Genomic DNA, 13,291 nt, shown 5'->3' with positions numbered 1-13,291 from the left:
TCACTCAAACAAAACCGAAAAACAGCGAAATTTCTATTTATTTCAATGAATTTTAGGTTGGGGATTTTTGTTTCGTTAATATCGATAGGCAAAACTATCTATTGATATTTAATTTTTAATAAATAATCGATTTTATCGATAGTGCTCTAGTGTGTACCCCGCTTAAAATATCTATGGTCTGTTCCAGTGCTGCAAGAATATACTAATTTTTACTATTTTATTCCATAACATAAAGGAAAAAATGTTATCGCAGTAAAAAATAGTAGGTTCTTGCAGGTTCTGTCTGGAACAGAGCACTAATGCTAGGAATATCGATAGTTTGCCAGCTCCACTATTTAAACAGGGTACACATTAGAACTGGCAAAAATAGATGGCACTAACGATAGTATCAATAATTTTGTAAAATTCAATATCGATGGATAGTTTTGTCTATCGATATTATCGGATTAAAAACCCCTAACCTAAAATCTATTGAAATAAATAGAAATAACGCGGTTTTCGGTTTTATGGATGTGAGAAAGTAATGCTAAGTTTACATTTACGAAATCTACTCGATTTTAACTGTCAATTCCATAGTTCAAACGTCAAATGAAATCTCATCTGGATTTCATTTGACGTTTAACCTATGGATTTGACAGTTGAAATCGAGTGGATTTCGTAAATGTAAACCAAGCATAAGTCCATAGTTAAACGTACACATTTTTCAATTCCAATTTTTACAGTCTGTTTTTGTAAAAAGTTTTTGTCCATTCGTTCGTCGATTTCATGAACGAAAACCCATTTTGGTTTTCATAGCAATTGACGTTTGTTGTGACAAACAAATGATAGCTTATTTTCATATTCGTAATTTGTTGGTTCTCGTAACAAAATCAGACGAACGAATACGTCAGAAATAAACGAATAGAAAGGACCCATCGTTATGAATAAAAATTTAATTATTTGAGTAATAAATGGGACAAAACACATGAAAACTGGTGGGCAATGTCATTTTATTTATTTTCACAGAAGCACAGAAGAAGAAGTACCGCCGATTCTTCATATTGTGCGAATTATTTTTTGACAAATTTGTTCATTTTTTTTTATTCTTTGTCGGGGTTGCCATCAAGCAACACATATTAACTACAGATGCAGATTCAAAATTCACAAAATAAGCATTACGGAAACCCTGAAATATAAAAGCTTTTCCGAAATAGACGAAAGCTTTTAGATAAAGACGAATGGTTCGTAATATTTTACAAGAACCAAATTTTGAACGTATGCGTTTTATTACGAACGGTTCGTGTGACAGGCGAGCATTTTTACAAAAACAGGCCGTTAATGCCCAGTTTTTCGATTTCAGATGAGTTTTCATTTGAATTGGAATTGACAGTTGAAATCGAGTGGATTTCGTAAATGTAAACCAAGCATTACGTTAATTCCCTAGAAGGACATTTTTATAGTGACGTGGTTTACATAAGCAATAAATCAATTTTATTTATGTTTTATTCAATAAACAATTCATTGTTTAATTTATTTTAATTATTCTAGGGTGTTTACACCTAGTACGTTTAGATTTACGAAGTCCACACTATTTCAAATATCAATTTCATAGCCTATACTTCAAAATGCGAATATATACAACATATACGCAATGGAATTGACATTTGAAATCCAATGGATTTCGAAAACTATCCCCCACAAACAAAGCCAAATTGTTCACGTTTAACACCAAGATCTGAAAATAAGGTATGTGCAAGATCTATGTACAAGTTCACGTAAGTAGCACAACAACAACTCTGTTTTGGCCAAAAATTCTTCAATATGTCAAAATGTTTGTTTGCGATTTCATAAATTTATTCACAAAAAAATTAACACATTGAAACCACCACGTTTTACGCCACCTTATAATTTCATCATTAGGCCTGTTCGATAACTTCGCAAGTAAAAAGTATTTTCAAGTTCTTGCAACTACTTGTAAGCACTTATCATTTCTCTTTTACTGAACAAGTTTGTTATCAAACAGCATTTTGTAAAAGTTTGTACAAATTTGTACAAACTTTTGAGTTATCGTACAGACCTATTGTTATTTGCGTTTCAAAAAACAAATAACTGACCAGTGCTATCATTTTTCGGTGATTAGCAAAGCAATTCTGTTAGAAATGATAACTCTAATCACTGCTACCTTTCAACAATTTCGGCATGTGAAACACAACAAATGAAATTGCATTCACTCTAGAATTTTTCTGTTTGTAAACTCGCAACTAATTTCGTTTCAGTAAGACTTTATAATAAAAATATACTTTCAATAGTGAAATATTTCATGATGTGACTGCTGTGATTTTCAATAAAATACGGTTACAATTTAAGAAATAAAAACAAAACAGATTAAAATAAAATTTGCGTACAAGTGAAAAAGTGCATACTAATAAAACATTATTACAATGAAGCCCAAACTATGGAATCATGAAAAAACACAGGAGCTTATTCGTTGTGTTGAATCCAATCCTTGCCTCTATAATGTAAAAGGAGGAGGGAATTCATGTTTGAAACAGAAGGATAAGGCTTGGAGTAACATATTGAAACAGTTGCAGTCTATAGATTCTTCACTAACGATCGAAGAAATTAAACGTAAATGGAGAAATATTAGAGTGCAGTTCATGCATGAGTTTCGGATGATCCACAAAGTGAATGAATATGTTCCAAAGCTTTGGTGCTATAGTTTATTGGGCTTCCTTAAAGAACATGTCGTAGCTAAGAAAAGCAAAGAAGAAGATGAAGAGGTAATGGAACATTTGTAGAACATATAGCCATTAAATTGATGTTTGTATTCACTTGTATATTTTCAGGAATTCGAGAGTCGTAAATGTGCTAACGAAACAAAGTTTAGAAAAAAGGTACTTATCTATTTGATCCAGAAAGGATTCTTCAATGTTTGCTCAGCTCTAGTCTATCATTTTTGGAAACATGCTTGTAAACACTTTGCAAGTTTGTATGGCTTATATTTCCTTTAACTACAGTTCTAAGAAAAATTTAACAATGTTGTACTGATTTCAACGAAATATTATTTTCTTCTGGAAATGTATAGTTCCAAAGATATGAAGTTTCCTTGTTAAAGGCCGGCAGCATTTATTTATTCATTTATTGCGATTAAAGCTTTTAAGCCAATAAACATCGCAATGCGCAAAACTACTACAAAATCATATTCTGCAAAACAAAAAATCTTAAAACTATTAAGTAATTAACAATTTTTAAGCAAAAACAAAGTATAGTATAGGCTCCCCAGCCATAAATAAATAACTACGTATACAAATTACATCTATTGCTGATGGTTCAAAAATGATCAAATCAATGCCAGAGCAAATTTAGAAGATATTTTGTTTCCCTGCCCGACATTTGCACCTGTCCATAGGGGAAAGTCTTAAATCTTAAAAAAAACTACAGGGTTACAAAAGGAAAGAAGTTCCGTTTGTATTTAAAGACATTTTAATTATTTGGGAGTACAATGGATAAGATCATACACCTCCCGTTTCTGGAGTAAATGTTAGTTTGAATATCTAATAAAATTCCTCATTTGTTTTTTTTTAGAAACCGCAAAATACAAGAAAACTCTGGACCAGAGAAAGCGTTGTAGCATTAATTAAACTATATCAAAAATATGAGCATTTATATAACGTTGATAGTCCCCTATATAAGGATCAAGATATGCGAGACAATTCGCTCATTGAAATTTGCAATAGATTGAAAAAATTTAACAAAAGTATAACTGTAGATGAGGTCAGGAGAAAAATGCGCAACCTAAGAATACAGTATGGACAGCAATTACGTGATATGGAAATTGCTAAGAGCAATGGTGAACGATTGGAAGAGGCCAGGTTGTGGTGTTTTGACCGTTTAAATTTTTTGAGAAAATATACGGTCGTAAAGAAAACATATTCATCAGGAGTTAGTACATCTTTAAGTGAGGTAAGAAGTGTCGTCATAATCGGTTCGTTGAGCGCCATGTTAAAACAACTTCCAGAAAAAACTTGGAATCTGTTACGATATTTTCACATGGATTCCGACACACAACAAACCAATTTTGTTTAATATTTTAAGAGCAGACCAGTAATACTTTGCTTTAAACTTATGAGTTTTCATTTGTAGATATCCGAATACAGTGACAGTGGTGATGAGGACGAAAATCCATGTAATGATTTCATGGTGTATGAGGACACTAAAGATGGGCATAGTGAAGAGGAAGTTGTGCAAGCAGAATACAATGAAGATGTAAGTATATGTGGAAATGATAAAAGTAAGGATCAAGTCTAGTTAAGGTCTCCATTTTGACCAGTTAAGTGTTTTTATGCAGCCAATTTGCGACTTCACATAGGGACCAATCAAAGTTCATGTATCATGAGACTAACGGGTTAAAAACCGTCCATTCCGTATCAAATTAAAAATTTGTTTCGGTTAATCAAAAATGAGGAACAGTCGTATGTTTGAATGTCTGTATCTCGAAAAAGTATGGAACGTACCTCCCAAGAAGTCTGCATCGTTATTGTAATCATAAGAAGGTATACCTGCTGTATAAGTAAGAAAATGACTCAAGCAGACCCCCTAAACTAGACTACTCTTGCCAAGTTTATAATTTTCTTGATTGTTGTATTAATAATTTATATTATATTGACTAATTATTTTATTTGTTTTCTATTCCAGTCAATATCTCCTTACTTAGAAGAGACCATTGACGGCACATTTACGGAACCTGCTATACAACCATTATGTGAGGAAAAAGAGGTAAGTGTATAATTATATTAAATTTTAAAAGTCAATTGGACATTGTGTGAATCGAAATTGTATTTTTTCCTCAATTGTCAGATAGAAAAGACATTTGAAGCTGTGTCCCACGTTGCTCAATTGAGGCTACTCAATTCTGTCTGATAGGCTTGTTAATAATGCAGTTATATTTTGTAACTCTAGATTATGAAGATCCTACCTGTCACGCGTGGTTTGCGTTTCCTATCCACCATGTGGGATGATGTAACGACAATATCTTCGTCTCTTCATGTAAATGTGTCATGAGGAGGCACCCTGTTGTAATTTCAGGGCGCTATTCTGACAGGTGCTTCTGACAGTCCTACTGTATTGCACTTGCATCCGCATCGATTACGATATCTATACTGTCTAGTGGCATTTAAAAAAATTTAGAGATTTAATTGTTCCACTTGAGAGCTCATTTTTGACTTCCACAAACGCGTGGCGTCCACACATAAAGGTGAATATCTAACTAAATTGTCATAGGGCGAAATGAAATTTAAAAGCCTACCCACCTTTTCGCTTGTGATCGCCTACCAGCCTATGTCACATAACTCATAATGATCTGCTGGGATTTTTTTATTTTTCCTTATTACGGAAAATTCTAAAATTCTTATCTATGGGATTAGATAGTTCCCTAATTGACAACATGTATTTTTTTATTTATTTATTTATTTCAATTTTCATATGCCCAGTATTTATTTCCATGCATCTGCCACCATATCAGAATGTTCATTAATATTTTGTTGACCCTAGCCATTATTGTCTAAAACTTTATTTGATTACCCGCATGTATTATTTTTTATTACAGATAAAATCTTATTATATTGATGCAGAAATAATTGAATGTAATGAGCCTGAAGATGTACAGGAAGTTCATAACGAAGCCGTAAGTATTTTATTAACATGTTGTGTCAAAATAAAAATATGTCCATTTTTGCAGGGAGATGATATGCAGAACAATGACCCCTTTACAGCGTTACCTGAGCCATACGAAAAAATGGTGGCTTCTACGTCTAATACCAAACATAAGCTTCGAGATAACAAGCCTCAAACTCGTAAAATAAACCATAAGAAGGTATGTTACAATTTCTGAAACCGAAGCTTCTTAATAATTTCTGCTATGTTTTACTTTGTTTTGCATTTGCAGGCAACACATATGAAAAGAGTTAGTAGCTCAGAAGTACATCCGGTAAATATGAAGAAACGAGTAAGTCATTCAAAATATCTTGTGTATTTCAAGAATTGCCTATATACGTCTACTTTTTTTTCAGAAAATTGAAGTGGATCAGAAATTACTTAATATCCAATCTGAACAAAGCAAAAATTATGATTGGCTCGGTAATCAAGTGGCATTTGAAATAAATACCATAAGGAATGAACGAGTACGACGTGATACAGTATGGCGTATTCAAAAGCTCTTGTATGACTCTTTCCAGAGAGAAAAAAGAAAGAATTATCCAGATCCGCTGAATAATAAATGAGCTTATTAAAACTATATATACTGGTTAATTTTTATTATAAATTTCTTAATTAGTTCCCTCTGTAATTAGTCTTATTATAAAAGCGCTAGCTGATGGCCTTAGTAGCCAATGCTATCTTCGTTTTATTAACTTTGTATTTACTACTATAGTTAATGTAATAAATAGTTCCCTCTGTTGTTTAATGTACACATATCCTTGTCTTTCGTTTCTAAACTGGGGCTGGATTCTTGTGCTATGAAAACATTAAATGAAATACATACATATATTTTCTTTATAATTTTTTTTTCATTTGGCATTTATTTCCTTTATACAAATTTTCATTTCACATTTTCATACAAATAGAATTGACCACCTGACCTGGGGCTCAATTCTGTTTCTATGAAAATAGCTCTGTTCCAGAACAAAAAAGTTTTTACAATTTTTACCACTTTTAAACGTTTTGCGTTCCCGTACACAAAATTTATATGAAAATCGTTTACGACTTTTACCACTTTATAAAGTACAGGAACAGGCCAAATGTGAAATGAAAACTTTTAGGGCGAAGCTCTGCGTGTGCGCAGAGTACGTATTTTTAAATAAAATTTCCAATCGTTTCGTTTCGTATTTTCCATAGGAACAATACAAAACGAAACATAACCCTCGTTGGCCGAGCTCGCTGTTTAGTTTCGTTTTGTTTACATTCGTGTTCAATCGTGACCTATACTGACCAGAAAACGAAGGTCAAACAAAATCGGCCTTTGAGCCAGAAAAAAAAATTAAGCCGTGCGTGAACGGATAATGCAAGATTTCTATGTTATATACCGTGAGATAGAGGCATCCTTTGACATTGCTTACAACATCAAATATTAGTATATTTGATATTGCACGAACACATGGCCGCAAATATGGATTTTTCTCGTTAGATCCGGCAAAATTGGACAATCGCTCAAAAATTTCTCTTTTGAATTCGTGCAAAAAAAATTGTGAATAAAAACTAACGCGGTGCTTCAAACGACGAGTAAAAAGTGGTAAAACTTGAAGATTCTTGAACGTAAAGGAACAGAGCTTTTGTAACAAACGCACTTTGTAAACAAACATGTACTATTCATGTACCAAAACAAATGTAATAAAAAATAAAATGTTATGTTTTTAGTGAAATAAATAGGTTCAAAATTATGTGTTTGCAATTTTTAGAATAGATTAATTCGGATGAGAATCATACATACGGGTAAAATTGGCTGGATTCAGGTAATCATGTGAGATGTGAGGACTTTTTCGTGCGTTTTCTTCCCTTGTTTGCTACTTTTCTTTCCACCCCTGCAGAATGTGAAAAGAAAACGGAATTGTAAAATTGCAGCAACTGTTGCGCATGTGTGAACCATGAATACCTTAATTGACAACAAAGAAATGCCGTCACGGCGAAAATAAATTTTCCCCCTCTGTTTATGAATTTTTGCATTACCTGTATTATTGGCCCATGGCATGGTACAATAAGAAAGGTAGATGCATCGGCGAATTGCTACAACAAAGCAACATTTTTTGTAATAGGTGTGTTCGTTTACTCAACAATTTGTACAAGTCCAGTAACTTCTTGTAATCGACTAAGGTCTTTTGTACTGTAGAGTAAACGTACTGTAGAGTAAACGAACAACATCCAGTAACAACATAACAGTAACAATTCGTACAAATTTTGAGTAAACGAACACACATAATGTAAACTGTCAAAATTTTCGCCAAATGGTCTCTTGTTGTCTCTTTTTATCGCATGCTATCTCTTACTTACCGAATCATATGGTTTTTTGTTTTGATTTTTCATGGCGAATTCATAGTTTTTTGACGTTTTAGATTCGATCAGCTGGGCTGAGGCATCTACCTTTCTAATTGTACCATGCCCATGGCACAATGAAATAGGTAGATGCTTCAGCCCAGCCATGGCACAATAAAGCTATGTTTACATTTACGAAATCCACTCGATTTCATCTGTCAAATCCATAGGTTAAACGTCAGATGAAATACAATGAATTTCAGATGAGATTTCATTTGACGTTTGAGCTATGGAATTGACAGATGAAATCGAGTGGATTTCGTAAATGTAAACTTAGCATAATACAGGTACAACGGGAAAAAAGCTGATTATCACATTTGTTGTCAAAATGCATTATTGTGAATAAAATCACATACAAAACGTAAACAAGCAATTCACAGCAATGCGTTATTGTGAACAATTTTGACGTTTGGTATGATTTGATGTAACACCTTCTTATTCCACCAGCAATCATATGGTTTTTTGTTTTGATTTTTCATGGCGAATTCCTAGTTTTTTGACGTTTTAGATTCGATCAGCTGGGCTGAGGCATCTACCTTTCTAATTGTGCCATGTTCATGGCGAATTCCTAGTTTTTTGACGTTTTAGATTCGATCAGCTGGGCTGAGGCATCTACCTAAGTAATTGTACCATGACTGGAACAGACCAACTGTGGTGTTTTCGATTTTTTTCTAAGAAAATAATCGATTTCGATAAATTGAAAGTCGACTTGTTTATGTATAGCAACGCTCTGAAATTTCACGTTGGCAAATTTTCAAGCATCCTAATTAATTTCATGAAAGTTCATAAAATAAAGTTTCAGAGAAAATATTTTTTGAATGTTTAATGTAAAGTTGAATATTGTAAATACAACGCTTAACGGTTTAAAAGAAAACTAGAAGACAAAAAAACCTACCGATTTGCTAGTGAGCAATTGAAACTTTTCTTAGCAGGAAATGAAGCCAAAGCGTTGGAGTCATGAAACTACTCAGGAGCTTGTTCATTTTGTTAAGGACAACCCTTGCCTTTATAATTTAAATTCAACAGGATATTTAAGCGTGAAGAAGAAGGAACAGGCATGGAACAAAATATTGCAACAGTTACGAAGAATGGATCCATCCCTTAATATGACTGAAATAAAGCGTAAATGGAGAAATCTTCGAGTACAATTCACACAAGAGATTCGAAGGATAAATTTGGCGAATGAGAATTCATATGAATATATCCCAAAGTTATGGTGCTATAACCAATTAAGGTTCCTTGCAGCACACATCATCGCAAGAAAACTTGGTGACAGTGAATGCGAAGAGGAGGAGGTATGTAAGTAATGGATTTACAAAAGTTATACAAATATAACCTTCTTTAAATACACAGATTACCAAAAACGACGATGAGAGTTCCATGGAAGTTTCCTATATAAACGAAGTATGTTATGACCACCTGTATAGAGTGTTTTTTTAAATCTAAACTTATCTTTCAGATTTCAGAAAGTGACAAAAGAACACAGGATCAGAAAGTTGTTGGAAAGAAACAAATTAAACCAGATCCCAATGTACAAAATTTCCAGCACGATGATGAGAATTCGGCGGATGTTACCTATGCAAATGAAGTACGATATGAGCACTTACATTAACACTTGTACATATTTAATGTTAGTATTCTCATACATCTTACAGATCCTGGAAAATTCTATTAGTGCAGAGGTTTTATGTAATGTAAAATCTACAAGAACGAATCAAACTACAACTTCAGCAAATGATGATGACAGTTCGCCTGATGTTTCCTATCTGAATGAAGTATGTAATAAGAATCCCCTGAATACATGTGTATCTTTTGTTGGTATTTAAACTCGCCTTATTTTATAGCATACGGAAAATGATAACAGTGCGGAGGAGGGTTTTGCTACAATATACAGATATAAAGGGGTAAGTAAATATTGTTCGTGGATTGATTTTATATATGTATGAAATTAGAACAATGGTTTCAAATCATTGAATTTCGATTTTTAATGTGAGAATTTTTTCTTTTAGAAGCCTCTTATTGTGGACAAAATATGGACGACTGAAAGCATAGAAGCTTTAATAAAACTGTTGAAAAAACATGAAAATTTATATAATGTTAATATTCCCTTATATACACATTCTGATATGAGAAAATATTCCCTTTCTACCATTTGCAATGAACTGAAGAAATATAATGAAGAAATAACTGTAGATGAAGTCAAAAAGCAAATTCAGAATCTGAGGAAGCAATATTCAAAGGAATTGTGTGATATTGAAGTGGCAAAGAGGATGGGAAAGGGAAATCTGAGTTCAAAGTGGTGGTGCTTTAACAAATTACATTTTTTGGGTCCATATACTGTCGTTAAAATACCATCTTTTGCTGTATCACATCATAGTCCACCGGTAAGAGAGATAAGATGTATTCTAAATCCGAGATGAGGTGCCTATTTCAAGCTTTGAGAAATGTTTCATTTGCAGGTTTCTGTGCATAGTGACAACAGTGATGGAGATGAGAACCCATTGAATGAATATGTAGTGTATGAAGAAACTTTTGACGTCAATAGTGAAGATGATGCAAATGATGAACATAATGCGAATGTAAGTAATTGTTGTTCCATAGATATATTAATATGTATTATATGCAATATTTAGCTACGTTAGTCCGTTACTACACTAAATGTTTCTTATTTCAGACTAGATACATAGATGAGAATATTGAAGTCATATATGGCGAACCAGAAAGTCAACCAGCAAATAAAAAGGTGAGTTAATATTGTTAGTTCATTATATTCAATATTGTGAGGTCATCACTGCTGTGCATCAGAAGATCCTTTCCTAACAAGCGAGATTGTGAGTGTCTGATCTATTATATGATTATTAGAATTATTCTCTTGTAACACCCAAAACTGGTACTGCAATGAGTCTTCTTGTTTAAATTGTCCAGTGGTCACAAGTACGCATCCTGTTTTAGACCTCAGGACGGGGACTTAAACACTTTGTTCAAATGTTTGTCGTTGCCACAGGTATCACTCGTGTCATGTGTCAGTAGCGCCAATTTTCTTGGCTTCCAGATAGCTAGGTCGATATTGATCAGGAGGATATTGAGTTATGGCTGTTTGCATCTATATCTTCAAAGCACACAGTTGATGTACTGCAATTGCCATTTATTTAACTAATTTAATTTTAATTTTTTATAATTGCAGAAAAGAGTTATCAACAGAGCTGATGGTCTAAGAAGATCTGAAGTATCCCGTTCAAATATCAAAACGAGAGTAAGCCCCGCTAAATGCCTTGCACTTTCTAGCAAATACTATTTCTTAATTTTACTTTCATTTCAGAAAATTGCAGTGAATCAAAACCAACTCAATAAGAAGCCACAAAAAAACACAAATTATGATTGGCTGGGTAAACAGGTGTCATTTGAAATAAGTAGCATGAAGGATGAACAAATACGACGTGATACAGTTTGGGGAATACAAAAACTTTTATATGAGGCGTTCCAAAAAGATAGACAAGAAATTTATTCAGATCCATTGAATGCAAGTAGAGCGGAGGATGAAAATTCGTGTACTTAATGTGTGTCGTTTTACGTGCTACATGTCTACATTTATCCAGTAAAAACAAGCAAATTTTCAATGAAGAATAGTCGAAGTGTTAACATTTGCTAGCAATTGTTTTGATAGTCGAATAAAAATATTGACGAAGAAATACTCATGCTATAATCTCACTCTAGTGTGGACCAGAACTAAGTTATGAAATTATTTCAAAAAATCTTATTTCAATGAAATCACGCTAAATAGCATAATGAAATTATTTAATTCAAATCAATCTACAAAGTGCGGACCGGGACATGATTAATTAAAATGAAATTGTTATAGTCGATGGTCAGACTAGCACCATTTCAACATGGCAACGTCAAGTTTGTAGGCGAGGGGTATGAAGTAGTGAAACCCATGTACATGTTTTTTTGTGTTTGTTGTGTTCCCTTTTCTTCTTATTCGTTGCAAGTTTTTTCTTTCATTTTTATTTTCTCAAGCAAACGTTAACAACAAAACAAGCATAAACATATTTAATAAAAACATTTAATTAATGAAATAGTGAAAATTTAACTATTAATATTAATTTAATTATTTTGTGTTGCTTTTTAGTTTATTTATGTATGTTTGTTTTGTTTTTATTGGTATGAGAAACACAACAAACTTGAATGGCAATATAAAGAGGACACGCAAAAAATTCCACGTTAATAGTACGTTTATATATAACCCGATTTAACAAACCCACTGGGTTTCAAATGCCAATTCCTTTGCGTAAACGTCAAATAAATCCTCATTAAGAAGGTTAACCCTGCAAAAGGCTATAATATAAACACGGCCTAACGTGTGTAGACTCAAACTAAGTCTGAAAAGAAACTTTAACGAAATTGGTTTCAAGAAACCTTGCTAGTCTGACCATCGACATAGTGTGGAACTCGATCTAAATCGCTGTTCATTGGAAACAATTTTATGAAATTATGCGTCCCTAGATCGAATTCAATAGTCCCGGTCCACACTACAGAACTTTCATGAAATTGCTGTAGTGGAGAACTAAAGGCCTGCGTACATAAGCTGCTTTGCCTGATTGCCTTGCTTACCTGCTTCATTTCTGACGTAATAAAAATAATAGAATAAAGACGAAATTTCGAACTGGGTTGCCATCAGTTGGAAATTGGGTCGGCCTTCTTTGTTCTTTTATTTTTTTATTGAAGCAGCAAAGCAAGGCAATCAGGCAGAGCAGCTTATGTACGCAGGCCTTAATTCTAAGAACGGCCAATTTTATGCAATTTTTGTAATGAAATCACTCTAATTAATGTCATGTGGCTGCGGGCTAACGAAATTTCTCGACAACGTAGCTACGTTATGGCTATATCAAACTCTATGCTTTTTTACATGTTCAAGTTCGATCAGCTGGTATTTTCTGTTTCGTCAAACAAAAATAACTACGGTAACAATCACAGTTTATACAGTTGGACACTATGCCCACCTGATTGTTATGTTTGTTGTCAAAAACATTAGGTTTGTTCGTTTACTCAACAATTTGTACAAGTCCGGTAAAGGCCTGCGTACATAAGCTGCTTTGCCTGATTGCCTTGCTTTGCTGCTTCAATAAAAAAATAAAAGAACAAAGAAGGCCGACCCAATTTCCAACTGATGGCAACCCAGTTCGAAATTTCGTCTTTATTCTATTATTTTTATTACGTCAGAAATGAAGCA

General features: G+C 33.3%; 2 protein-coding genes across 2 annotated transcripts; both read left to right on the top strand.

The window, feature by feature from the left end:
• The first annotated feature begins 2,134 nt into the window (after positions 1–2,134).
• LOC141403986 (uncharacterized) lies at positions 2,135–6,447 on the top strand. The gene is made up of 9 exons (XM_073987133.1): positions 2,135–2,759; positions 2,826–2,873; positions 3,565–3,942; positions 4,123–4,245; positions 4,675–4,755; positions 5,585–5,662; positions 5,717–5,851; positions 5,924–5,983; positions 6,048–6,447. The coding sequence occupies exons 1-9, from the start codon at positions 2,421–2,423 to the stop codon at positions 6,255–6,257; spliced, it is 1,452 nt and encodes a 483-aa protein (XP_073843234.1). The 5' UTR covers positions 2,135–2,420; the 3' UTR covers positions 6,258–6,447.
• Positions 6,448–8,713: 2,266 nt separating this feature from the next.
• Positions 8,714–11,750, top strand: LOC141403859 (uncharacterized). Its single transcript, XM_073986902.1, has 10 exons — positions 8,714–9,356; positions 9,415–9,465; positions 9,521–9,649; positions 9,717–9,836; positions 9,906–9,965; positions 10,071–10,445; positions 10,521–10,640; positions 10,736–10,804; positions 11,246–11,314; positions 11,381–11,750. The coding sequence occupies exons 1-10, from the start codon at positions 8,997–8,999 to the stop codon at positions 11,615–11,617; spliced, it is 1,590 nt and encodes a 529-aa protein (XP_073843003.1). The 5' UTR covers positions 8,714–8,996; the 3' UTR covers positions 11,618–11,750.
• The last annotated feature ends 1,541 nt before the right edge of the window (positions 11,751–13,291 follow it).

This window comes from Musca autumnalis, unplaced genomic scaffold (genome assembly GCF_047663935.1).
Source record: "Musca autumnalis isolate F117 unplaced genomic scaffold, ASM4766393v1 scaffold_4, whole genome shotgun sequence".
NCBI classification, from domain to species: Eukaryota; Metazoa; Arthropoda; class Insecta; order Diptera; family Muscidae; genus Musca; species Musca autumnalis.
The sequence above is the reverse complement of the archived record's forward strand: the minus strand, read 5'-3'. Positions and strand labels throughout refer to the sequence as shown.

Excerpts from the sequence above, each read along its gene's own strand:
- LOC141403986 (XM_073987133.1), top strand. The coding sequence starts at position 2,421 with ATGAAGCCCAAACTATGGAATCATGAAAAAACACAGGAGCTTATTCGT. Across the intron at positions 4,756-5,584 it reads CATTATGTGAGGAAAAAGAG|ATAAAATCTTATTATATTGA; the intron begins GTAAGTGTATAA and ends TTTTTATTACAG. Across the intron at positions 5,984-6,047 it reads CGGTAAATATGAAGAAACGA|AAAATTGAAGTGGATCAGAA; the intron begins GTAAGTCATTCA and ends CTTTTTTTTCAG.
- LOC141403859 (XM_073986902.1), top strand. The coding sequence starts at position 8,997 with ATGAAGCCAAAGCGTTGGAGTCATGAAACTACTCAGGAGCTTGTTCAT. Across the intron at positions 9,357-9,414 it reads GTGAATGCGAAGAGGAGGAG|ATTACCAAAAACGACGATGA; the intron begins GTATGTAAGTAA and ends TTAAATACACAG. Across the intron at positions 10,446-10,520 it reads TATCACATCATAGTCCACCG|GTTTCTGTGCATAGTGACAA; the intron begins GTAAGAGAGATA and ends TTTCATTTGCAG.